At 37.3% G+C, this 27,952-nt stretch overlaps 1 protein-coding gene across 4 annotated transcripts in view; it reads right to left on the reverse strand.

The window, feature by feature from the left end:
* Positions 1 to 27,952, reverse strand: part of TBC1D4 (TBC1 domain family member 4) — a 210,246-nt gene that overhangs the window by 22,983 nt on the left and 159,311 nt on the right. For 3 of the 4 annotated variants that reach the window (XM_070380585.1, XM_070380587.1, XM_070380588.1), the window contains exons 9-14: positions 23,946 to 24,020; positions 21,025 to 21,251; positions 19,102 to 19,266; positions 9,962 to 10,119; positions 7,490 to 7,699; positions 3,826 to 3,984 (exon numbers count right to left, since the gene is read on the reverse strand). In XM_070380585.1, coding sequence (XP_070236686.1) covers positions 3,826 to 3,984; positions 7,490 to 7,699; positions 9,962 to 10,119; positions 19,102 to 19,266; positions 21,025 to 21,251; positions 23,946 to 24,020 — 994 coding nt within the window. The remainder of the gene's footprint in view (positions 1 to 3,825; positions 3,985 to 7,489; positions 7,700 to 9,961; positions 10,120 to 19,101; positions 19,267 to 21,024; positions 21,252 to 23,945; positions 24,021 to 27,952) is intronic. The other variant, XM_070380586.1, reaches the window with a different exon arrangement.

Consider the following 27,952-nt stretch of genomic DNA (forward strand, 5'->3'; position numbering starts at 1 on the left):
AAGAGTCAGACACGACTGAGAGACTTCACTTTCACTTTTCACTTTCATGCATCAGAGAAGGAAATGGCAACCCACTCCAGTGTTCTTGCCTGGAGAATCCCAGGGACGGGGGAGCCTGGTGGGCTGCCGTCTATGGGGTCACAGAGTCGGACACGACTGAAGCCACTTAGCAGCAGCAGCAGCTTTTGAGCATTGCAATTACAGAAACTGCACCTCAACTATTCACAGGTGCTCAGAAAATAACTTAATGAGACAGGTAATTACTACTATCTATACTTTACAGGTGGCAAAGCTGAGGCGGAAAGAGGCTACGTCACTTCCCAGGTCTTCATAGCTAGTGCAGTTGAGAATCCAAACTCTAGTTTCAGAGGCCAAATTGTAAAATACTGAAATGTATGACTGCTTATTTTCACCTTTTATTTGGTTTAAAGCTAGTAACAAATGCTAATATTCATACTCTGATTTCTAAATATCTGTCATTAAAAAGTAACTTTGTAAAAGAGAATTAAATAGCATTTTTACGGTCCACAAAAGAATGAAATAAAATGATAAATACAATACAAAGGGAGTGCTCCAGAACGTCACTCAGCCTTCGAGAAGAAAGGAGCTAGGCTATATAACGCTTCATTCATGTATAATGAAATAGTAATTCCAGTGTGCTTGAAAACCAAAACAAGCAATTCAAAGTATGTTAAAACTATGTTTTTTATGCTAAGGGACATGAAGTAAAGCACTGGGAGGGACATAATTCAATTCTCTGCAGGAAAGGTAATTTTATTTCACTGCTTTCAGTCCAAAAAGACTAGATATGGGATAGGTTCCTGAGATCTAGCTGGGTAGAGGAAGGTTTAACGGCACTAATCTTTTTGGGATGCAATGTCACAGTCTGCAGAAGCTGAAAGTATTCTTGCCCAAAAACTACACCACAGGCTCCTGAACATGAATTATAAGGTCCTCCACAGGGTATGCCTTGAAACTACTATTTTTAGTTCCATTACCTCCCACTCCCTGCCATATTAAGTATACACTAAGTATTCACATACTCAAGAAGCTTATGGTTATTTCCAGACCTCCAGTTTCTTGTTTCTACTGTTACCTTTATGGAATTCCAAGCTTCTCCAGTTGATCGCCTAGTATATCTCCATTTGTCTTTAAGGAATGAGCCTGTATGTCATTCTTCTGCAGAAACTCTCCCTAACATCTCTAGGAGTAAGACTCCTTTCTCACATACTATGTGACTCGGACTGTAACATTAGCATATTGGATTAGAGTTAGTGCTATACTGTATGTCTGTCTAGTTTCCTCACTTAGACGGTGAACTCCCTGAGAATAATCAGCATATTTTCATCTCTGAATGATGAAATCCAAGAATATACCTTGATACTTAGATATTTGTTGAATGAATGAATGATCTTACATAAAAAGTCATTTTTAGAGGGTAACTTTCATTAGCCCATTAAATGGATCACTGTTAAGGAGAGGGCTGTTATGTTAACCATCCAATAACAATTTCAAAAAGGAAATTCACCTCATTTATTTTTGGCTGTGTCGGGTCTTCATTGCTGCATGCAGGCTTTCTCTAGCTGCAGCGAGAAAACAGTTGTTTTCTCTTTGTTGCAGTGTGTCCACTTCTCACTGTGGCAGCTACTCTTGCTGCAGAGCACTGGCTCTACAGCGTGGGCTCAGCAGTTGTGGTGCCTGGGCTTAGTCGCCCCACAGAATGTAAAATCTTCCCGGACTAGGGAACACATCTGTGCTCCTGCACTGGCAGGCAGATTCTTAACCACCGGACCACCAGAGAAGTCTGGTAATTCACCTTAGTTAAATATTTATAGAGCATCTAACATATAGCAGAGAATAGAGCATGGCATTGAAGAAACCTCATCATTGAGAGTTGAATAAATCCATTCTCAGGAAAATTAGTCTCATTCATTCATTTAGTAAATAACATGTAAGATGCTGTCTTGGGTGCTAGGAGTGTAGGGGGGCAGTGAGAAAACGTTTAACAGATAAACACGTAGATACAAAATTATAAACTATGGTAAGCACAATTAAAGGGAAAAAATCATGAGAAAGAATAACAAAGCAAAACTATTTTATTTGGGGTTGGGGGGTGGGACATTCTGAGGAAATGGTATTTAAACTGACTGCTGAGGGAGAACAGGATTCTCCAGGCTCGGAGTGTAGGCAGCAATCACTTTGGCAAGAATGTATGGAGGCCCTGAGAGGGGCAGAGAAAGGGGGCACAGAGGAGGAGTGAGAAGAACATGTGATGGAAAGAAGGGGAGCCGGGAAATGGGGAGAAGGTAGAGAGGACAGAAGAGGGAGGGAAGGGAGCATCTAATCAAGAAAGAGCTGGGGAGATCTCCCTGGTGGTCCAGTGTTAAGAATCCGCCTGCCAATGCAGGAGACGTGGGTTGGATCCCTGGTCCGGGAAGACCCCACATGCTGAGAGGTAACCAAGTCCGTGTGCCACAACTACTGATGCCCAGGACCCTGGAGCCCATGCTCTCCAACGGGAAGCCGTAGCAATGAGAAACCCACGCACTGCAATTAAAGAACAGTCCCTGCTCACCACAACTAGAGAAAGCCCGTGCACAGCAATGAAGACCCCAGTGCAACCAAAACTAAATAAAGAAAAATTATTTTTTGAAAAGACTAAGGATTAATATGAAAAGCAAAAACTTAAAGCTTTAAAAAATATAGAATATCTTTATTTTAAAAAAAAGGAAGAAATAAAGAAATGGCCTGTGTCATACCAGGATGCAGATTAGTTAGCATCTTCAAAGCACAGGCTACAAGGTAGGGAAAGGTAGAAAGTGAGGTGAGAAATGAAAGGAGAGATCAAGGAGAGCTGTGGGCACAGTGCTAAGAAGTTTCAACTCTGTTTTATACGAAATGGGAAGATGAGCACCTCTAAAACATCTCTGCAAGTCATACCGAAGAACAGTGTGATCTACATCTCACACACATTTGATTAGCCACTATTTTGTCTCCCAAACAGTGCATTCAGTAGAAATCTTTGGGATGTCCATATCTTCAAGGAAAAAGAACATGTACCAGGTTTGCAAACACAGCATCTTACAAAATTAACCTTAATTTTAACTTAATTATGTAACAGTTTCACATTATCATAGGCTTTTAAGATTCATGGTCAAGTTAACTTGGGATCTTTATTTTATGCCCAGCAGGTCATAGAGATTCTCATTTTAATATATTGAATCTGAGTCACAGAAACCACAAGTAAGCAATTCACACGTTAGTTTTAACTTTAAATTTAAGAAGTTTAAATGTCAGTCATTTTATATGACAAAGCGGCAGTGTAATATAAGGCTGAATAAAAGCAATGTTTCAAAAATAAATAAAAGAAAAAATAGATGGTAGGACAACTGATTGCTAGCTAATAATATAGATTTGTTTAAACACATACATGTAGGTGAACATATATATATATATATAAATACTTCTGAGCAAATAATGGGAACGAGTCAAGTTTATAAGTTCGAGATATTTTTATGGATACGATTAAAGATTTGTACTAACGCACATGCTCTTTCCTTAGTAAGTGATAACTCTTCAGTTGAAAACAGCTGACTGAAGAGGCAGGAAACTGTAGAAAACGTGCCTGCTATCTCCTCAGGGATAGGACTTCCGTTAGCACCATGTTCCTACCAACATAGTCACTAACTACAGGAGGAAACAAACTACTTTCCTTTTTTTATAGGAAACGACAAAGAGAAAATTATGCTTAAGCTGGATGAGTCAAAACAATCTCTGAAACTTTAAAAAAAAAAAAAAAAAGATGATTAAGATGATCCAGAATACCTTCTTTAAGAGAAGTATGAATATCTTCCATATCGCATCTGATTTTAGCTCTGCAGTTTAACAACTTCTTATCCCAGATTGTTAAGACCTCCTTCTGACATGCACCAACTTCTTCATAATCCAATTTAACTTTTCTGGACTGCAGTTCATCTCTGCTTGCTAAGAAAGAAAGAGTTTCCGTTAAGACTATTACGTTTTAAAACACAGAATTTGTAATGTTTTATTGCCTTTGTAAAACCTCAGCATATGACTTTTAGGAATCAACCACTAACATTTTCTCAAAATGAAAATTTTTGTAAAAAATGAAAGATACATTAAAAGTTCTCAAATTTTGAGTCATTTCATGTATTAAAAAAAAAAGACACAGGAATAACTTCTAAGGAGGTTTTACTCTATATCTTACAGATGACAAATTTCCTAGACATAAAAAACAAACCATGTTTTCCAGGCTAGAAATTTCAAATATTTGACAAATGTGATAGATAACTACAAAAGTGACAGTTTGTTAATACCATTAAAATGTTAATATTTTATATCCTATATCTATGAGAAAATAATGCCTCAGGCTAACCCTGATTTGATAAATATTTGATCATGATAGCCTGATACATTTTTATAATTATTTCCAGAGTTACCCACACTGTCTTTAGCCACGCAGACACTAGGTTACATATTCCTGTGTCCATTTTTAATCATCTTTAAGAGGAAAGTCCATTTCACTGAAGTTAACATTTTCATTTTTCAAAATAATACAAAATTTTCTCTGACTTGATTATCTAAAATCTAAGCCCAGAGTTCATTAAAAGAAATGTTTATAAAAGCAACCAGTATCTACACCTCAGCTTTATCTTGAAGAATTGATTCCAAAAGGGGAGAAGGGTGAAAAGACATGGAAGCATATTTCTTCTCTCTCATTAGGACCACATGGAACAGAAGCTCTAAGTGTAATCTGTAATCACTGAAGCTCCAGGGCCCAGCCAGCTTACCTCCTGCAACACAAATCTCTGTCAGGCATCCAAAGTCCTCGACGGCACAAAAATAGCAGAATGAGTATTACTCTTTACTTATTGTTGAAGCCATTTCAAAAGAATTAAACCATCTTATAATAGACTACTATTCTGGCAGGGCAGTAAAAATTTCTGCTTAAAAGTCCACACATAATCAAAAGATAAATCAAACTATCAAAAATTCCTCCTAGATACCACTAGATGGCTTTCTAGCATAGTTTAGTTTTGCTTTTCAATATCTGCCAAAAAACTGATGCTTTTGAACTCTGATACTGAAGAAGACTTTTGAGAGTCCCTTGGACAGCAAGGACATCAAACCAGTCAATCCTAAAGGAAATCAACCCTGAATATTCATTGGAAGGACTGGTGCTGAAGCTGAAGCTCTAATACTTTGGCCACGTGATGCAAATAGCTGACTCATTGGAAAAGACCTTGATGCTAGGAAAGACTGAAGGCAGAAGGAGAAGAGGGCAACAGAGGATGAGATGGTTAGATGGCACCACCGATTCAATGAACACGAACTTGGGCAAATTCTGAGAGACAGTGAGGGACAGGGAAGCCTGGGGTGCTGCAAAGAGTCAGATATGACTTGGCAACTGAACTGCAACAATTTGTTTTATATTTCTCTAGGATTATCATAGAGAAAGCTAATAATTAACATAATCCTACATATAACTTTACTAATTATATTTTTCATAATGGATGAAGCATAATATTTCCTCAGATTTTTTTTTTCTCCAACCTGCTCTGGATCATTATTCATTTAAAATAATAATAACCATCATCTACACCCTGAGTAAGAATAGTAAGTAAGTAAGAATAGCTAAGTAAGAATAGTTAATATCTGCCCTGGTTAACCAGGCAAGAACAAAAGAACTATGAAAAAATGCTTATCCGTTGGCTAACATTTGTAATATGTTAAGCTATTTTTTTTCGTCTTTGTTACTTAAGTACAGAAATAAAAACAGAACTGACAAAGGTTTCTGATCATATATTCTAAATGTCACCTCTTCTTTTATTCTGTCAACTTATACAGCCATATATAATACACAGAATATGCAGTCATTTATAGTAAAACATTCCATTTCTTTATATTAACTATATATTTGAGAAATACAATATGGTGTACTGGGAAAAAGCCTAAAAACTGTGGTAAATAAACTGGAATTTTCATACTTGTTTGCCAGTATAACACTGTTTGACCTTAGGTTAATTTTCTTAGCATCCCCAAGCCAGTCACTAACTCAGCTACAGAATGAAAAATGGAACTAAGTAATCTCTAAGGCCATTTCCAGTTCAAACAGTCTATGATTCTAAAATTATCCATTAATATTTAATATAATGCTCTACTGCACATACTCCTGTTAATGAAATCCAATTTCATGCTTTAAAAGTTTTAAGAAAATGATAACCATCTTTTTTCAACCTCTTCTTCTGTTTATGAGTTAGTTTAAGATATAATCAACTACAAAAAACATAAATTCCTTTCAAAATCTATGGAAGCTTGAGTGGGCATATCATTTATCACATCAAACTTTTAAAAGCTATGTTAATAACAATTAATTGCTCTTTTAATTTGAAAGAAAAGATTTGTTTCCTAAAGATATTTAAAAGTCTTATAAACTTTTCATTCTGCTAAGAATATAGTATTAAGCAAAAATAAATTGTGCCCTAGCAAACTAAAAAGTAAAAAATTTAGTTGAACAATAGATGTAGTAAGAGGAATCTTTAGATGGTGAACACAGAAATGTGAATACCTGCCTATACTAAAAGAAGCTTCATTGAAAGACAACATAATAAAAGCAAGTCAGAGAAAAACCTAGATTATAATTTTCCAATAATCTTAAAAGTCAAAGGCCTACATAAGCTAAGCCATTCATTTTTAAATGTGAAAAAAGGCCCTTTATATTAAGTGATTTGCCCAAGATAAGGGCTTTAATACATGTTTCAGATTTTGGTACTGTCTACACATCTCCCTGTGTGTGATTCTATCAGTACTGGGGTAAATGACATCATTATTTCAGAGTCTGGAAAACACATTCTAATGCATTTGGTATTCATAAATTTAATAGTCAAGCACTATGAATAGTACAATAGCTGCTATAAACTGTCCAATTAAAATTTTAATGACTTCAATATGGTTTTTAAATAGAAAATTCATAAAATAGTAACAAAACATAGCACTTTTGATTTGTTAATAGATGATTAGTTGTATTGGATACAATATAATTTATTTGAAATAGGAATATTTCTCATATTATGAATACAACTGACCTGAAGTTTGAAAATCATATTTGAAGAGAATTTACTTTTTCATGTTTAAGTCTTTTTTAAATTATACACAAAGATGTTAAACTTCCAGTCATATTAAAGCCACTGACTTCATATTATATACATTCTATTACCTTCTATCACACAAATATACTCAAAAGGCATCTGATGTTTTAAATCTATCAAACAGAAATACAGATTTCTTAGGCTAACCTTTCCCCTGTCATGACCACCTCAAGAACTAGAAAGTAACAATTTTCATCAGTAGCTATTCTAGTAAAAGTGTGTATACAGATGGAGAATGAGTGTAGGGGGGAGTATTAACAAACTACACCTTTAAATTACGGTATCATATCATGCCCTTTGGCCCCGTTTGAATAGCTAACCTTCAAGTTTCTGGTTTTCTTTTTCCATTCGAAGCAACAGGATCTGCTGGTGTATAGCTTTTCTCCACAAACACCTCAGTTCCTCCGACTTGTTTCTCTCTTCACCCTTTTCTGGGTCATCTTCATCAGACATGAATATCATCAGAGGTTCCTCCTCCATGGTTGGAGCGAGAGGGGACAGTGGCAGCAGCTCACTCCTGTCCAGGCCATCTACAGAGAAGAAAACAGTGAGAGGCATTCCAAAGTCAGAAGCCAGGCCACACACGTCCTCTCTGGACTTGACGCTCTCTCCTCCTGTGTTGCGCCTTTAAAGCCGTACACAAAGCTGCCCTCCCAGTAAACTGTCAGTTTCTGGAACTAATGATGTGAGTCAATTCACTAGACTGAATTCCCCTTTCAGATTTCCCTCTCTGCTGAAATGAAAGCATGGATGATGTCACTACTTCTTCTTTCTGCACAAAATGACCTATAAGATAGGTGCTCCAAAATGAACTGGCCTTTCCCCAGGGTTCAACACTTCTGCAATCGACAACATCTATGTATATTCTGAGTGTGCAAAACAAAACAAAATAAAAAACAACTGAGTGACTCTGGGCACAGCCTGGCTCAGAACTCTCTGCTCACTCCTGAAACAAGGGACTCAGTCGTGTCCGATTCTTTGCAACTTCATGGACTGTAGCCCTCCAGGCTCCTCTGTCCATGAGATTTTCCAGGCAAGAATACTGGAGTGGGTTGCTATTCCCTTCTCCAGGGGATCTTCCTGACCCAGGGACTGAACCCATGTCTCCTGAGTTGGCAGGTGGATTCTTTATCCCTGAGCCACCCAGGAAGCCCCTGCAACACTATTCCCCAGTTTCCAGAGTTCATTCTCACCCTCATTCCAGGCCATCATTTGCACTGTTGGCCAATTTATTTTCCTATTAACAAACATGATTCTGTGTCTTAAAACATTTCAGTGGTTGCATATATCCCAAAGTCCAAACTCCCGGGAATAGCACATTGATCGCTTTAGACTTTAGCCTCAATCTTTCCAACCTCTTGTCTCCATCCTCCATCCTCTGCCCTCACGATGCTGATTTTCTCATGACTCCCTGACCCACAAAGTCCTCTGCAATGACTCTAGTGTTTTTCTGGTCCCTTTTCTCAAAAGATGTCTCCCAGCAATGAGTTTAAATAAAATACTTAACTTTTTTTGAAAAACATTCTCTGACCACCCCAGCAGAGTTAATTTTGCCTCTAGAAACGTTGTTTTCTTGGGTTGTTTTCTTTATTAATTGACCTCTTCCCTAAATGGCAGCCCACTCCAGTACTCTTGCCTGGAAAATCCCATGGACAGAGGAGCCTGGTAGGCTATAGCCCGTGGGGTCGCAAAGAGTCGGACACAACTGAGCAACATCACTTCACTACTCTTATTATTTACTTCCTTAATAATTTTTTAAAAATCTTACTGTATGAATTTAAAACTTTTTGCTTTCTTGGTTTTAGAACTGCCCTCTAAATACCACTCAATTTTGACACATAGGGATCCAATCATATTTTCTTCCTTCTTGTTTCTAGGAAAACAGTTTTCCGTTTCTAAACACATGACATTTTTTAGTTACCCTCTAATTCTTCCTCTTCCTTTCCTCCTTTCCTTCCTTTCTTCCTTCTGCAGTGTGATCAGAGGATATAGTATGAATAATCAAGATTATCTAGAATTCATTTAAAAATCTTTACAGCCAATTACATAAATAATTTTTACAACTATTCCATGTGTGCTGAAAATAAATAAATTTTCTCTATAGGTGACAAGGTTCTATACAAATATCAGATCAAGCTTGTTCAATTGTGTTTCTCAAATATTATCTATGTTTAATTTCTCTAGATTTAATTTTCAGAGAGGAGTATGTTAAAATCTCCCATGAAAGTTATTTATTCCTTTCTCTCTCAAATTCTCTTTAGTGTTATTTTAGTATTCTCATCATTGTTAAATCTTTCTGTTCCTTGTTACACTTACTTCACCCCCTTGTATATTTCGCTTTAATTTCTTATAGGTCTAATATGGAAAGAGAGCTGCAGGAGCTCTCTGCTGGCTGATGTCTACGGAGCGTACCTACATCCACTTCTTTATCGTTCAGTGTTTCTATGTGACTTTATGTGTGACTCGTAAAAAATGCTGCTTTTCCAAAAATAAAAAGATCTCTGACTTCTTTTCTATCACTACTCTAGTTCCCTCTGCATGATGAAGTAAGCCCCCAAACAGGTTTTGGAAATTCATTCATTCCTTCCTTCCTTCCTTCCTTCATTCAACAGCATTCACTGTATGTCTAACAGGTTCTAATGATACGTGACTATCTCGATATCCACTAGCTCGGATGTAAAATAGAGACGTTACTTCTCTACCGTAATCACTTAATTCTCTTTGTACAAAAAGCACCCCTTCCATTTCTGAGTCTACGATAGTAGTGAGGGGTAAGTGACTGGCGAACGAACCCTGCTGCATCGCTGAGGGAGATTTCCTCATGGGCGAAGCAACCCTGAGGAAGATGCGCTGCCGCCAGGAAACTCGGCGAGGAGTGACGGGGGTTCCTCCAGCGTTTAGGGACTCATTGCTGCAGGTGGACGAGGTCCTTTTTCTCCCCTCTCCATCACTGTGGAAAGCACAGAAATAGATAACTTGTAAAGGAAACCGCGTAACGTGATCTTTCATAACAAAATGGTAGCACAGGCCATTCACAAGTTCTACCAGGGGCAAGCACAAGCCACAGGCAACATGGAGCGATGCATCGCGAGGCACACGGATCACCCAGGCCATGACATCCTGGGACAGGTGCAGTCCAGGCACAGCCCACCTATCAGAAGCTCACCTGTTTCTACTCTTTCCATAGGAGCCAACCATTCCAAGTTCTATCCTGAGCAATAGGAGCGCTTATACAGAGGAGCAAAGGCTGCTTAACTAATGACCTCATCATTTGCTGAAAGAATTTTAATAAGTAGTATATTATAACATTGTAAATACTTTATTAAAAGATCATAAAGAGCTTTTCTTATAGCTTTTATAGAACGGACTGATAAAATAGCTTCTAGTTGCCTGTAACTATTACAATTCATCTCTAAGTATTAACCACCAATAGTTGGATCATGATAGAAAGTAACCTGAAGACAGACAGGACAGTCAACCTTGGGATTACTGCTAAGTGATACTAAAGAAAAAAGTGTGGCCAAATCAACTGGATAGGTTGCATTTTAAAATACTAAACAGATTTCTTTAGAGCAGGACTTCTTAGAGACCATAATATGCAGGCATGCACTGTGACTCACCAAAGGCAAATAGTATACAGAAATTCCCTAACTTGCTTTAATTATTTGACCCCAGAATCACCTTCCTTAACTTTCTTAGGGGAGCAGGGGTGAGGTAGGCAGTTGGGGATGTCACATCTTTCTACCTTAATGCTTGGTAATATGAACATACAGTAATGCTGGTCTGCTCTAAGAATTTCATTTTCTAGAAAAGAGTACTCTAAATTCTGCTGGGGCTATCTGCAGGAAAAGGTCATTTTTTTTTAGAAGGTCATTATGACTCAAACTTAACTTTTGAGACCAATTATGTTAGCAGCTGAAACACCATGCAATAACTGTTGCCACTCATGGTGGTGGGAATATTTTGCTGTTTTACATTTTAAAGTCTCTGAGCTTCCTAAGAGAATGATGAACAATATTTGCATGTGGTGATTCCAACAAGTGAAGGTGCGAAATTTCTGATGGAACCAAGCAGTGTTAGTGCAGAAATGAAACTCAGCTAGAAAAGCCACCACCTCACTAACATACTCAGAGGAACTCCCTAAGGCTGAGACAATCAGAATTCAGAAAACCCAGTCAGCCCTTGTCTGTAGTATTTGTATTTACTTTGCATATCCATACTCAACAGTTATCAGGTCATTCAGTTGTTTCTAATCTTGATCTATCTTTCTAGATTAGGTAAATTAAGGTTAGGAAAAAGACATACTTTTGAGCTACTTCACAGACAGCAAGTGACATGCAAGTGACATGATACTTCAGAAAGTAGCTGACGCACATCCCAGTAGAGTCAAGCCCATTTTGTTATGTATCCTGGATAATGTTATAACCTTAATTTGTGTCCACAGTTCACCACTCTCTGTAATACCGACTGGATATGACCACCTTTACTTCCCCTTTGGAAAGCCTTAATTCAATATTTTCCTTTTGGGAACTATAATTCATTCTTTATAATAGCTATATCCTAAAAAACATTCTTAACCGACCCTGTATCTTCATTTGTATAACACTATTTGTATAACTGTTTGGCAGTTATGTGTTAAATGCCCAACTCAAGGATGTATTTCTAGCTCCTAGTATAGCAACTGGTAATTAATGGTAAGCACTCAACCAAAGGGGTTTCCCTGGTGGCTCAGTGGTAAAGAACCCACCTGCCAATCAAGAGACACGGGTTCAATCTCTGGGGCAGGAAGACCCCGTGGAGAAGGAAATGGCAAACCACTCCTGTATTCTTGCCTGGTAATTTTATGGACAAAGGAGCTTGGCGTGCCATGGTCCACAAGGTCACAAAGAATTGGACACGACTTAGCAACTGAACAACAAACTCAACAAATATCTGTGGAATACATTGATATTGCTGTTGTTGTTCAGTTACTCGGTAGTCTCCAGCTCTTTGTGACCCCATGGACTGGTCTTCACTATCTCCCGGAGTTTAATCAAACTCATGTTGGCTTGGCTTGTCAGGAATAAATTCCTTGACAGGTCAGGAATAAATAAAAGATCTACCTTCTTAAAATCTTTTGTTGATAGTCATGATTTTCAAGTTTTTCTGGCAAAAAGTTCTAATAGCTTCATTTCCCAAAAGCACAGACTAAGGTGTCAATGGTAGGTACTAACAATGACAATACATAATAAAAAACATAAGGCATTTTTTTTCCAGATAGTAACACATTGACCTAAGAGTATCCAATTTATAAGTTAATCCTAGGAAGCTAAGTGACTTATGTAAAAGCAACAATTTCAATGCCTCACGGGATAAGTGTTCAATAAATAGTAATTTCTTTTAATGCTTAGTATATATAATAACAAAATTAGAATAAACCAAAGCAAAGGGATTCTGAAACTTTTGTATTTTAATGCTGGAATTAAAAAGATCTTTTCAAATTCAGTGTTAATAACATAGCAAGTGTCTGGGTAGTACTAAAAGTACAATTGTGAAGAACTCATGTCATTTTCATTATTGTCTGTAAAATATACAATTTTGGGGGAATAGGTTATAAAACTGGTGCATAATGTACCCTTATATCAGCTCGCTTATTTGAAAATTTCATAATATCTAAAACTTAAAATCCTAAAAACTTAAAATGTGCCAGGCACTCTTCAAGGCATTTCATAAGTATGAACTCATTTCAACCTCACAGCAACTTTATGGGGTAGATGGTATTACAATTCCTGTTTTTAGTGAGAAAACTGAGGCAGAAAGAAGCTAAGTCATTTGCCCACAGTCTCAGGGATATAGTGGGGGAGTCAGGATTCAAACCCGGGCAATCCAGGATCCAGGCACTTAGGCTTTGTAGTTTACTATGTCAAGGTAAACACCCTTTGCATTAGTTCAGACAAAGCCGTATTGGTTCATAAAGATAAAGCTGTCGGGACTCCCAGGTTCCCCTGTATTTCTAGGGTAAAAAATCAGTTTGTAATTAGCATTAAGTCTTCAGGTCAGTACTTCTCTTTCCTTTTTTTTTTAATGGAATAATGTCATTTTACATTATTACAGAGTATTATTATATTATGTGTTCATTTATGTAAAATGTCTCACTTCGTTTTCTTTTGAAACCACTGGATTTCAAAATGTAAACACTTTTTTATTTTAAAATAGGAGGATCAAATAGAAAACACATTAATATATATACCAACATATATTCGAGAAGGAAATGGCAACCTACTCCAGTATTCTTGCCTGAGAAATCCCATAGACAGAGGATCCCGGTAGGTCATGGGATCGCAAAAGAGTTGGACACAACTAATCCACTAAACAATAACAACAAAAAGAAAACCACTTAACAGAAATCTGAAAAGGCTTTCTCTTTGTAAATGCCTCAAGAAAGGCTGCATGGAATAACACAGTGTTGCAATTTGAGAGTTTTTCCCACAAAGCTCATAGTACAATTTAATTCATAATTACTTTAGGTGGACTAATAGCTTATGTAAGCCCTGGTTTCAACTGGGTACCCATCTATTATCCTATGGAATATCTTTACTAATTAAATAAAACTAAGAATAAGCTAATCAAGTGGAAATCAATTAAGCTGAATCAAATGAGATAGATTCATCAATGTGTAAAACAAAAAAAGAACAAGAACAAAGAATTTTATTTCCTAAACTCTATACTAAATGAAAAAAATTTTTAATTATGTTCTTGCATTGGAATTTAAAATATCTCTAGGGAGCTCATTTGCTTACTCACATTCTTATAACTTAATGTTATATAAATTATATCAAGCAAGATATTAAACATTTCTGGGGTTCAGTCTAACCATATATAAAATAATAGGCCAGATGACCACTAAGGTAAAACACAGACCTAGTTCCATGCCTATAGTAGAACTTTCTAGAAGGACACAGAAAATCTTAACATTTCTGTTAGGCTTTTGGAAGTAGATAAGAAATATTACTGAAATGGTCTTACATGCAACCATTAAAAAATGTAGGTCAATTACAAGTCTCAGTCACTTTTTATCTTATCAATGTGGCCCCAAATAATTTTTTTTCTTTGAACATCTCATGCTAGCCCAATCTTTTATACTGGATTTTAACTCCCATTAGGAAGAAATCTAAATGTCAGTGACCCCAACAGGAAGATAGGAACATCTGTTTTCCACTGGGCTTGTGACATGAGCAAAGCATAGAAACTAGGAAAGAATAATCATTTTCAGTGAAGCTGTTCAGCAGTGATTCTGGACATTTACCACAAAAAGCGTGTGTGTCAGGAGGAAGAAATGTCATCACAGATGTGGTCAGACTTCCATAAAAAGGAAGTAGGTGTTTTCCTGTGTCCAGCCCAGGGGAAGGTCTGGAAGGCCACAGCAGTGTCTCAAAGTAACCCATGTGTCAGCAATTAAGACGAACAGAAACAGACTAAGAATATTTTTCAGTGAAAATCAGATTTGATTTCTTTTAGGATTCTTATTTCTGCATCTACTTGGGATTTGAAATAGACTCCTTAAATGTACATATGTACCTCCAAACTAGCAAATTCATTTACTTCCATTATTTTCAAATTTGAATTAATCTCTACTGAGGGCCACAGCAGAGTCCTAAGGAAATGTCAATGTGGAATAGAGTAGAAACAGGATTTGTTTACAATCAATCTTTTATATGATCATTCATAATCTTTGATTACACCAGGAGTCATTTTTCCCCTACTATATACCCTTCACATCACTGGAAGGATGCCATGCATGGAGAAGACAGCCAAAACTGATTGTTTAAGTGAATGGTAATAATCAGTTGGAAGAATTAATAAATTAGTAAATGAAAATATTTAGACCTCTAATCACCTTGATTCTGAAGCAGTGTCTTGTCTAGTACCACAGGAAAACAAGGAACGGAATTAGCACAGGAAAAGAGTGATGTCCAAAACCAGGATTTAGAATAAAAAGGCATTCCCATAAGACATCAATAAAGTACAAATAATTTCAATATTGTACCATGAGTAATTACACTATTTTCTTATCAGATAATATGAGAAAACTATAGAACCAAACTACACCACAAAGTACTTGTCAGCAAAAACCTATTTTGTCGCTGAAAAGTTTTAGAAGCAGATGTAATGACTATCATTTGACCAGTGAATTTCAATACAAATTTTTCAAATATAGGCGCAAAAGCTGAGAAGCAACAATAAGAGGAAACAGATGTTTGTTTATAAAAGGATATATTATATTTGCTAAATGGATGTTATGTAAATGTACCATCAGATTATGCATAATTATATGTCAGCTACTACACAATGAAATAACATCGAATTTTTAAGAATTAACTTGAAGTAAGGTAAAACGAAACATATATGTACTCCCTTTCCTTTAGCATTTCACTGTTCTACAAATGAACCTACTACTAAGTAAACCATGATATTAAAAGCATCTTGGTTTCTTTTTCTCAGCCTGCTTAACAATAATCTACATGTTTTTAATAATTCAAAATAGTGGTCCTGGAGAAGGATGCCTATCTGAATTTCAAATTTCAAATGATCATGCTCTTTAAATAGTATTTGCTAACCTATGTGCTAACCTACTCTATACTTTACTTAACTATGAATATTTACAGATCCACACTATGCCTCTCATAAGATATGAGCTACCCAAATGAAAATTATATTACATAGTTTTATGGACCTCTTTCTTTCTATTTTGAATAGTTGCAGATATCATGGTAATTGTGAGCATACGATGTTTTCTCTGAAACCAGTGATAATGAGAGATGTAGAGTTCAGAAATTCCTGGCTTAAAGCCACACTCTTGAATATCTTCATTCTTAGCAAATACACACTGAAGGATTCAGAGTGAAGGGACATGTTATCTGCAATCTACTCACAAATGGCTTAGAATAACAAAATATATATGCATATACATATGCATGTATACATGGAAACAGACAGAATGATAAAGCAAATGTGGCAAATGTTAAAAATGGATGAATCTGGATAAAGGTTTAACAGTTCTCCATAATAGTTTTGCATTTTCCTATAAATCTAAGCTATTTTATAATACTAATTAAAAAAAAAAATCTCTCTCCAAGGCTGTAGTAAATTTATGTCAAAGTGACTGACTAATTGAAATAAACCTATTAAGAGTGAATTCTGTCCAACAACTTTGCTACTGTGTAGATAGCTACTAACAATGCACAAGTGTGTACCAATGTAGACATGGATAATATCCAGGGAGCATGCACGCATGCTCAGCCACTCAGTGGTGTCCGACACTCTGTGATCCCATGGATGGTAGCCCACCGGGATCCCGTGTCTGTGAAATTCTCCAGGCACAAATACTGGAATGGGTTGCCATTTCCTCCTCCAGGATATCTTTTCGACCCAGGGACAGAATCCGTGTCTCCTGCATCTCCTGCATTTGCAGGCGGATTTTTTACCACTGAGTCACCTGGGAAACCCCTATCCAGGGAGAGTACTCTATAAAAAACAAAAAACTAGAAATAACCTCCATGTCCACCGGAAAAGGAATGAATTGTGATGTAGTAAATGAAATACTATTCAGCAATACAAATGAATAAACTGAAGTACACATAAAAGAATACAGCTCATAAACCATTATTCAGTGGAAAAAGCCAGATATAAAAGAATTTATGCTGTATCATTCCATTTATAGAAAGTTCAAAACCAGGCAAAACTAAACTATAGTATCTGAGGTCAGGATGAGGGGTAGAGATTGGGTGGGAAAATGGGAGGAGCTGCCAGGGTGCTGGCAGCATTCCATGTGTTGACTGAGTGGGGGTGATGTGGGATGTTCATTGTGATAATCCATGGAGCCAGATGCTTACAACTGGCATAATCTTTCATGAAATTTTAAGTGTCTTTTTGGCCTATTGATTCTAAGCTGTCAAATTACAAAACACTGTACAAAAAGGAAACAAAAACATACCAGAAAGTGCTCTCTGATTTTTTAGAATTCCTCAGAACCAAGAAAACACTACACATTTCAGAAGACAGGATGTTTTTAATGATCCTATAAACTTAAAAGTTCTCCACATGCCTAAATATAGCATTTAAAAGAAGATCACCACAAGGAGGTACATTTTTTTCAATGCAAAATTAAATATTTGCCCTCTGACTTCAATACGCTCCTATTAGAATGAGGTGTAGTAGGCTAAGGGAAGCTTGGCACAAGAATAATACATACACCTCAGCCGAAATTAACAACTATGATAATCTTTTATAGTCACTGCTTTTGTACTCTATAACCTATTCACAGCTAATCCTTGACCTTCTTGGTGGCTGTCCCTAACTGTCACCTTCAGACATGGTTCTGTTTTTGGAAGAAAACAGGAATTCTCTAGATGTTCTCTTTAATATAACAGCAGGAACCTGAAAACGGGTGTCACTGAAAGTGCTGTATTCTTATCAATAGGTAGAACTACAGAGCTGAGGTAGACTGAAATTTTTAATGTTAACATGTGTAAAATGTTTTCTTGGTTCTCAATTATCTAAATTATCAGTTCTCTAAATTCATTGCATATTCCATATACATAATGCAATTTTTATGGTTTTATTCTTCTCACATAAGGTTGAGCCTGTAAAAACCTTTTGAAATCAATTCTTTGTCAACTTTCTTCAATAGAAATTCAATATTTTGGCATAATTTTGTACTAACTCAAAGGACAGTTCAGATTCAAAATTTTATTAATCCAGTATTAATTGCCTGCCTTGGGATGAAAAGAGCTTAACATACATGGACAAAAGACATTCAGGGATAATTCAAGGGTTATTATAGTTTAACAAGTTAATGCACATTGCCTAATTATACTAACTTTTTGAATTCCCTATGTCTAAAAGAAAGGAGGCCAAAAGAACACCCAAGAAGATTTTAGTGGCACGCCGGCTGGTTGACAGCATGTATCTCTCTCCTTGACTGCAAGAATTATCAATTATCAAAAAATAGAAACAACCCAAATATCCATTAGCATGAGAATGGATAAATTGTGATGTATTAAATGGAATATTATACAGTAATAAAAAAAGGATGGCTTAAGCTACACGTAAAAATAAAAATGAATCTCAGAAAATTCTAAGCCAACAACAACCCCTTGAGAATTTCCAGCTTAATCCACTGCTTTCCAAAGGTTAAAATATCCTATTGAGAATCTGCAAGATCAGTAAGAATTCAGAATTTCAAAAATTATCTAATGGTAGTTCTCAAAAAATCACCACACTTAATTTTGTGTAGTTATAACAGTAAGGAACAAGATTTAATAGGTTACACAATTTCAATACTGGGGACAAAAACAAAACTGAACATCTACATAATTCAAGAGATCCCTCATGCTGCCAGAAGGAGTTGTTATCAATATGATCCTGTAGCCATTATGTGACTTATGCTCAGATTCAGAAAAGTAAGTCTATGTCATTGAAAAACCAGTGAAACACCTAGGAAATATTCTACATATTTAATAATAAAAATATATAATATCCATTACTTTAGTACAGCTGTTTAAATAAGTGGCTTTATATGTCCAGAGAAGCTAAAAATGAAAAAAAGAGAGAAACATGATCGGGGAGGTTTGCTTAGTATATATTTGCATAGGTCTTACCCCAAACAAAATAAAGCTCAGACTGTGGGGCCCAAGGCAAAGAAACACACAAAGAGTACAAAAATATAGTCCCCAAAGTAAGATAATCATGTCATCAAAAAGCTTTGAAACACTTGTTTGTAAAGGTTTTCTTCAAATTAATTGGAACTGGAGCCAATATATTAGAAACTGGTTAGAACAGGCACAACACACAGATGCATTCATGTCACTCAAATCAATTAGCCACTTTTTAGTAACATATCAGTATATCACTGCAGAAAGGTTGCTTTGCAAACAGAGGACACTGATCTCACCTGATTTCATTCTCATACTGTGGGGATAGTCTACCTGAATTCTGGTAAAAGCTTTTCAAGAAAGGGGGGGCAGTGAAGGAAGGGGCAGAGAAGGAAGTGTGAAGACTTGGAAGACTGGAGGAAGAATTACACTCCTTGTGCATGCGCCGAGCTGGTGGAAGGATGCTGAGTACAGAAAATACAGCAAATTCGTCTTAAGTTATATTCTGGAACAATCTTCATTCACTATGAAATAGCATATACACAGGTTCTTGCTATTAATGTAATCAAAGTTGAATTTATATGGAAAAAATTTATATGCATGCAGTTCTCTATTAGATGATGATGACCCGGTTCATTGTTTCACAAACTGAATTCCTCATCTATGCAGTGTTTCTCAGCAAATGTGTTTGTCTCTAAAATGCTCTTAACAATTTTAGGACAGAAAGTGTTTATTTTGACTTGCAAAAGATACTTCAAGGGGAAAAAGTAGGAAAGCACAAATAATTACAGGAAACAAGCTCCAGAAGGAAAAACTGATTATCAGTAGTTCAAAGACTTAATTATTTTAAAGATATAAACGCTTCTAAAAATTTAAGAACAACATGTTTGGTTGTTGGGAGTCATCATAATACCTTTGGCTTAATGAATGTTAATGTCCATGTTCTTTCTTACAGCCTGTAGAATTGTGCAGCCATGGTTTTATCTGAATCCTTAAGTCGCCTACAAAGATTTTTTTCCAGAAGATTCTTTTCATAGCAAATTTTTACCATGATATAAATAGCATCTTCTCATATTGACAGAAATTCTTTGAGTATATACATTACAAAATGTGGAAAACATAAGAAAATATAGACATCATTTATCCTTTAATATTTTAAATTATTGAAAATAACTTTTCCTGGAAAAAGATACTTAATGCCTTGGGTAAATATAAATGATCATAAAAATGCTTGCTATATACATGAATACTTAGTTCTTTTTCATAAAAGAAAAATCTGAGGATAATTAGTTCTACTATTTTTATATATCTTAAATATCTTATTTATAATATGAAATTATTTTAAAAAATTAGGATTCAATTATATTTTTAAAAGACATGCTGGTAAATTTAATAGCAATTAATTTAAAAATCAATCTTCTTTTTTACTTAAGAGTTCTGATTTTATTTTTTCCCCTCTGACTGGAATCCCCATCAAACTATTTCCTAAACCAAACTCACAGGTAAAGAAGAGAAACAAAATTAGTCCTAGGATATAAATTCTGACTTGTACTACACAGTAAGAAGTATAATCATTCTATAATTGCAAATTTTATTATCTGTTATCAAATGCTAAATTATTTTGTTAAAGTATTTCCTAAACATCATGTGAGATAATTTCTAATAGATGCTCATGTCAATTACAGTATATGCATTCTTCTCTATAAACATCATTTTATTCTAGATACAATTTTAACACTGTTCACATTTGGTGATAATTTTTTATGAAATTAAATAACAGCCAAATTTGACCTCATGTAGAAAGGTAATGAGTGCTTCTTTTCAACCCTTGTGTTTTTCATTGTAAGCTTACAGGAAGCTCAGCTATGTTATTTTCGAACTTGCTGCTTCATGAACACCTTCATCAAGGAGACACTGAGGAACATGTATTGTCAGCAGGTTTTTCAGATAAAACAATGGCATGGTATCTTGTTTTCTCCATTTTTTCTAGGAAAAAAAATACTTGCATCCAAAATGTCTGAACCCTGCTCTTTTGGGGATGCCTTAAAGCTTGCCTGCTTCCCTTGGTGATGAAGGTTTTGATAATTTAATTTATTTTTCTGGTCTCCCTGAAAACTAAATACTGGCTAGAGCAGGAAGTCACAAAAGCTCTCGACTCCACAGTGGTCAGAACAGGGACAGGGGAATTTGGTTCCAGTTTCTGGAGAGAGGTTTGGACTTACCTGCACTGCTCACTGGAGCTCTGCCTCAGAAGAGGGGAGCGAACCCCATGGGCCTTCCCATCCTGCAAATTCAGCTTCCTCTTCGTGCTTGAAGGTGGGTGGCTGAATGTGTGGGCCCGTCTTCGAAACTGCGGGGAGTCGGAATCCTCCTCAGGGAACGTCTGCCAAGCTGAGGACAGGGGGGAAGCTGGCGGGGTCCCTGGCGGAGAGTCTCCTGGCGAGTAGTCCTGAAACGCAAGAAGTCAGGCCTTTCTTTCCTACATGGATCATGGCAGACCTGTTCAGACACAGCTCAAAAGGGACAGAGTGTCTCTTCTGCCTCCTGAGTCATGAGAAACTGTTGTGTTTTTTTTTTTTTTTTTACTCAATCCATGCTGAAGCCTAATCACTATCACCACAGCCCATTTCTTCTGATAAGCAGCTGTAAGACAGCATCCGTAAAGATAGGCCAGAAAGTGAAAGGGATGATAAGAAAAGGTATTCTTCCCTCTCACCCCTTATGGTAAAATGCTACAAAGCTACTATACTCTTCTTGTTACCAGAAAGATGAAAAGTGATCCTGACCAAAAGAGGGTGGAGTCTGTATTCATATATCTACTGATTTCCGTGACATCTCAGTTGCACGCTTCCTGTACTGTCAAACAATATAACAACGCTTAAGGGTCCAAGTCTCATGGCAAAGACGTCAGGAAAATAAAATAAAGCCTGTTAAGTATCCTCCCTCACAGTGGATGTTTCTATCTAACTACGTGGTCCCTGAGGTAAAAAAATTTTTAAAGACATGAAAAACAGGAAATGAATGAAAAGTGAGCTATGCCGGAATGCCTCTCATACTGCATGGGTGGACAACATAAATCTTTCAATTTAGACAAGTATGCTGTTTATACTCTCCAGAACGGGCTCTGCTGTAGAAATCTGTAGCTTGATAAACATGGGTTAGGGCTCATGGACTCATAACTGTCCTCAATTCTACCCACAAAAAGTTTAGTGAAAATATTTTAGTATTTTTCCATTAAAAACAAATAGGTTGCATCTGCCTCAGGTTACATGTTACAGGAAACAGGAAACCAAACCTAGTGAGAATTGCCTATGAGATAAAGAAGAGCCTAATGTTGCAGTTAAAAGGGTTAAACATAGGGGAGGGGGAAGTAATATGAGGAGAGAACAAAAGATCGCCCTATAAGTACAGTAATTATAGGGTTCCTTTTTCTATGGCTTTGGATCAATAGTTGTTCAAATACTGTTCCCCAAAATATACTATCTCCAAACAGTCAAAAGCCTGAGAAAACAGAGTTAGCCAAAACTGTGTTCTGTCCCACCAAGAGAAAGCTTCAGTTGAACAGATAGAAATGTCGACTAAAAAAAGATGTACAACTTGAGAGTTGTGAATTAAGTTTTATTTGAGGCAAAATGAAGACTGCAGCCCAGGAGGCAGCATCTCAGATGTATGACCTTAAATTCATGGTTAACACCAGGCTATGGTCATTTAAGTTTAAAGGCTCCTCTATGTTGGGAATGGTTAAATCATACTAAAAATGATTAATCTAGTAATTATGACACAAGGCTGGGTACTTTATGAACTATGCCTGTTATTACCCTTAGAGAGAGTGATTGGTATGGAACTCAGTGGATTTGTGGTACTAATTTATGGCCTTGACATTTACTGGGATGGATACGAAGGTGTAACCAGGGATTCCCATGAATTTAAGGTCATACATGTTAACAAATTAGAGGTAACCCCAACCAACCTATCACTGGTATGACCCCAGTGGGTCAAAGATCTGTATTCTACTAGTATGACCATTTAGCAGCTTTTGTGTGTGTGTGTGCGTGCATGTGCCTTCAATGGGGTTCGAGGATGTAATTGACCATATCTAAGCCTTAACATCACTGCAGATGGTGACTGCAGCCATGAAACTAAAGGACGCTTACTCCTTGGAAGGAAAGTTATGACCAACCCAGATAGCATATTCAAAAGCAGAGATATTACTTTGCCAACAAAGGTCCATCTAGTCAAGGCTATGGTTTTTCCTGTGGTCATGTATGGATGTGAGAGTTGGACTGTGAAGAAGGCTGAGCGCCGAAGAATTGATACTTTTGAACTGTGGTGCTGGAGAAGACTCTTGAGAGTCCCTTGTACTGCAAGGAGATCCAACCAGTCCATTCTAAAGGAGATTAGTACTGGGTGTTCATTGGAAGGACTGATGCTAAAGCTGAAACTCCAGTATTTTGGCCACCTCATGCGAAGAGTTGACTCATTGGAAAAGACCCTGATGCTTGGGAGGGATTGGGGGCAGGAGGAGAAGGGGACAACAGAGGGAGATTGAACCCCATGCTGCTACAGCTGTTGACCTTCAACAGCCCCTGAGGGAGTCCATAGTGGAGTGAGGCACTCTGTGCTCCAGGGAATCTGGTGGGACAGGTCTTTAGATAGTTGGATGTTTTTAGGAACAGATTTTATTATCTCAATCCTTGCATCTCTTCATATCTAGAGGAGGATTAAATCCCTTCATGGTGACATCAGATCCTCCTGACTAACAAAAACCCTTTTGTAAAACCCTTTTGTGGCTCAGTGCTTATGGTATTGAACTTCCCCTTCACCAAAACCTTATATTGTCTTTCCCCCACTGCTGCTTTGGAGCAGTCTCTCACAGCTATCTGAGATGCTGCCTCCCAGGCTGCAGTCCTCATTTTGCCCCAAATAAAACTTAACTCACAACTCTCAAGTTGTAGATCTTTTTTTAGTTGACAGAAAGGAGCTAATATACAGAATCTTCTTTGAAATAATAAAGGCTCATGAGTTATTTTTTAGAAGTCATGAAGGACTCATAACAAAATAACTAACCAGGCATAATACCATATTAGTGTTTGTTTTTGCCAAGTTGAAACAGCAGAAAAAAAGGAGAGCTCCAGGTGCATACCTTCTCTGAAGCAACACTGTTGGATCGTTCAAAGCTGTCCACACTTCCAAGCCGACCTCTCATTCTGTTAGCTCCCTGTGTGAAGAGTAAAATTAAATCATTCACACGGTTTGAATTTTTACTTTGAAATTATAAAAGGCAGCTGTCTGTTTGTGTTAGTATGAAATTCATCTTTTGGGGGTTCACTCAAATTTGTTGGCAGCACTGGTCATAGCAAACACCCTCTTCCAACAACACAGGAGAAGACTCTACACATGGACATCACCAGATGGTCAATACTGAAATCAGATTAATTATATGCTTTGCAGCCAAAGATGGAGAGGCTCTATACAGTTAGCAGAAACAAAACTGGGAGCTGACTGTGGCTTAGATCATGAACTCCTTATTGCCAAATTTAGACTGAAATTGAAGAAAGTAAGGAAAACCACTAGACCATTCAGGTATGATCTGAATCAAATCCCTTACGATTATACAGTGGAAGTGACAGATAGATTCAAGGGATTAGATCTGATAGAGTGCCGAAGAACTATGGACTGAGGTTCCTGACACTGTACAGGAGGCAGGGATCAAGACCATCCCCAAGAAAAAGAAATGCGAAAAGGCAAAATGGTTGTCTAAGGAAGCCTTACAAATAGATGAGAAAAGAAGAGAAGTGAAAGGCAACAGAGAAAAGGAAAAATATACCCATTTGAATTCAGAGTTCCAAAGAATAGCAAGGAGAGATAGATAAGAAAGCCCTCCTCAGTAATTAATGCAAAGAAATAGAGGAAAACAATAGAATGGAAAAGACCAGAGATCTCTTCAAGAAAATTAGAGATACCAGGGGAACATTTCATGCAAAAATGGGCACAATAAAGGACAGAAATGATATGGATCTAACAGAAGCAGAAAATATTAAGAAGAGGTGACAAGAATACACAGAAGAACTATACAGAAAAAATCTTCATGACCCAGATAATCACGATGGTGTGATCACTCACCTAGAGCCAGACATTCTAGAATGAGAGGTCAAGTGGGCCTTAGAAAGCATCACTATCAACAAAGCTAGTGGAGGTGATGGAATTCCAGTTGAGCTATTTCAAATTCTAAAAGATGATGCTGTGAAAGTGCTGCACTCAATATGCCAGCAAATTTGGAAATGCAGTAGTGGCCACAGGACTGGAAAAGGTCAGTTTTCATTCCAATCCCCAAGAAAGGCAATGCCAAAGAATGCTCAAACTACTGCACAATTTCACTCATCTCACACGCTAGCAAAGTAATGCTCAAAATCCTCTAAGCCAGGCTTCAACAGTATGTGAACCATGAACTTCCAGATGTTCAAGCTGGATTTAGAAAAGGCAGAGGAACCAGCGATCAAATTGCCAATATCCGCTGGATCATTGGAAAAGCAAGAGAGTTACAGAAAAACATCTACTTCTTCCTTATTGACTATGCCAAAGCCTTTGACTGTGTGGATCACAACAAACTGTAGAAAATTCTTAAAAGAGATGGGAATACCAGACCACCTGACTTGCCTCTTGAGAAATCTGTATAGCAAGTTAAGAAGCAACAGTTAGAACGGGACATGGAACAACAGACTGGTTCCAAACTGGGAAAGGAGTTCGACAAGGCTGTATACTGTCACCCTTCTTATTTAACTTACATACAGAGTACATCATGAGAAATGCCAGACTGGATGAAGCACAAGCTGGAATCAAGACTGCCGGGAGAAATATCAATAACCTCAGATATGCAGATGACACCACCCTTATGGCAGAAAGCGAGGAAGAACTAAAGAGCCTCTTGATGAAAGTGAAAAAGTTGGCTTAAAACTCAACATTCAGAAAACTAAGATCATGGTATCTGGTCCCATCACTTCATGGAAAATAGATGGGGAAACAATGGAAACAGTGAGAGACTTTATTTTGGGGGGCTCCAAAATCACTGCAGATGGTGACTGCAGCCAGGAAATTAAAAGGCGCTTGCTCCTTGGAAGAAAAGTTATGACCAACCTAGACAGCAGAGACATTAAAAAGCAGAGACATTCCTTTGCCAACAAAGGTCCATCTAGTCAAAGCTTTGGTTTTTCCAGTAGTCATATGGATGTGAGAGTTGGACTATAAAGAACGCTGAGCACTGAAGAACTGATGCTTTTGAACTGTGGTTTGGAGAAGACTCTTGAGAGTCCCTTGGACTGCAAGGAGATCCAACCAGTCAATCCTAAAGGGAGATCAGTCCTGGGTGTTCATTGGAAGAACTGATGCTGAAGCTGAAACTCCAATATTTTGGCCACCTGATGCAAAGCACTGACTCATTGGCAAAGATCCTGATGCTGGGAAAGTATGAAGGTGGGAGAAGAAGGGGACAACAGAGGATGAGATGGTTGGATGGCATCACTGACTCGGACATGAGTTTGAATAAGCTCTGGGAGCTGGTGATAGACAGGAAAGACGGGTATGCTGCAGTCCATGGGGTCGCAAAAGACTTGGACATGACTGACAACTGAGCTGAACTGAACTGATTAACAGCCATTCCAACATGGTAAATAGAACTGTTCACCATCTATTTCCATTATTTCTAGATCAGCCGTCAGATAACCAAATACTCAGACCAAGCTACTGAAGTGATTTTGGTTACAAGGTTAAACATTATTCACATATAAGATAAGAGAGTTCCATGAACGTGATGTCACAAAGAGGTAAACACACGTGGAAAGTAAAGCACAGCAAACCACAACAGTTATAAAGAAAATGGCTTATTACATACACCTCCCTATAAGCTAGATCATAACTTACATTATAGGATGATAATAAGCACAGGTTAAAAAAAAAAAAACGCATCCTAAAATGTATGAATTTATCTTCATTCATTATTCCATAAAACAAAACTACTTCAGGAAAGCACTTCTCTCCAGAAGACCAGATAAAAGTCTGCTTCGGTATTGGTGGATTGGTTCTTTACTTTCTTTTTACACAGTCCCTTCATATGGATTTCACAGATGATCTAAGAAAAGAACCAAAGAGATCATCTCATCTATTTCCCTCACTTTACATAGGAAGAAACTGAAGCCAAGTATTGAAGGAAAGAAGACAGAAAGGCTGGTTGGGAGCCACATCACACAGAAGGTCTTAGGAGACAAAATAGCAGACTAAGAAGTTCTACATAACTCTAAAATACATGGGAAAGTTCTGAAAAGAGTAACTAGAAATACATCAAGTCAGTGTGACAGTGACTCTGCACAATGAAAAAACACCCAATATTTTTTTAGTGCTCTACAACATTAAAGACTGTCTCCAAACATTCTTGGGTTTCATTTGGTGGGGAGGGAAAAGGCATTAAGCTTCACTTTAATTTTTAATCAAAGTAATACCTACACAAAGCTTCAAAAGTCAAACTAGGGACTTCCCTGGTGGTCTAGTGGTTAAGAATTCACCTTCCAATGCCAGGGACGCAAGTTTGATACCCAGTTGGGGAACCAAGATCCACAATGCCAAGAGGCATCTAAACCCACGTGCCACAATTGCAGAAGCCTCCATGTGCTTCAACGAAGACCCAGCACAACCAAAAAAAAAGTCAAACTGTACTACAAAACTTATAACGATAAATGACAATCACCAGATCCGTCTCTCATACACTGAATCCCATTCTTCAAAAGTAAGCACTTGAAATTAAATTTATGTTAATGCTTCTGTTGTTCATTTTAATGCTTTTGTTGTCCAGTCGTCAAGTTGTGTCCAACTCTTTGCAACCCCATGGACTTGCAACCCCCAAGCACACCAGGCTTCTCTATCCCTCACCATTGAATTGGTGGTACCTTCCAACAATCTTATCCTCTGTCGTCCCCTTCTCCTCCTGTCTTCAATCTTTCCCAGCATCAGGGTTTTTTCCGGTGAGTCAGCTGTTCGCATCAGGTGGCCAAAGTATTGGAGCTTCAGGCACTATCTATTGACCTCCTACTCTGGAAGATGAGACTTTAGTTCTAACTTCATTCAGTCAGTCAGTTCAGTCATGTCCAACTCTTTGCAACT

This window comes from Bos mutus, chromosome 12 (assembly GCF_027580195.1).
Source record: "Bos mutus isolate GX-2022 chromosome 12, NWIPB_WYAK_1.1, whole genome shotgun sequence".
NCBI lineage: Eukaryota > Metazoa > Chordata > Mammalia > Artiodactyla > Bovidae > Bos > Bos mutus.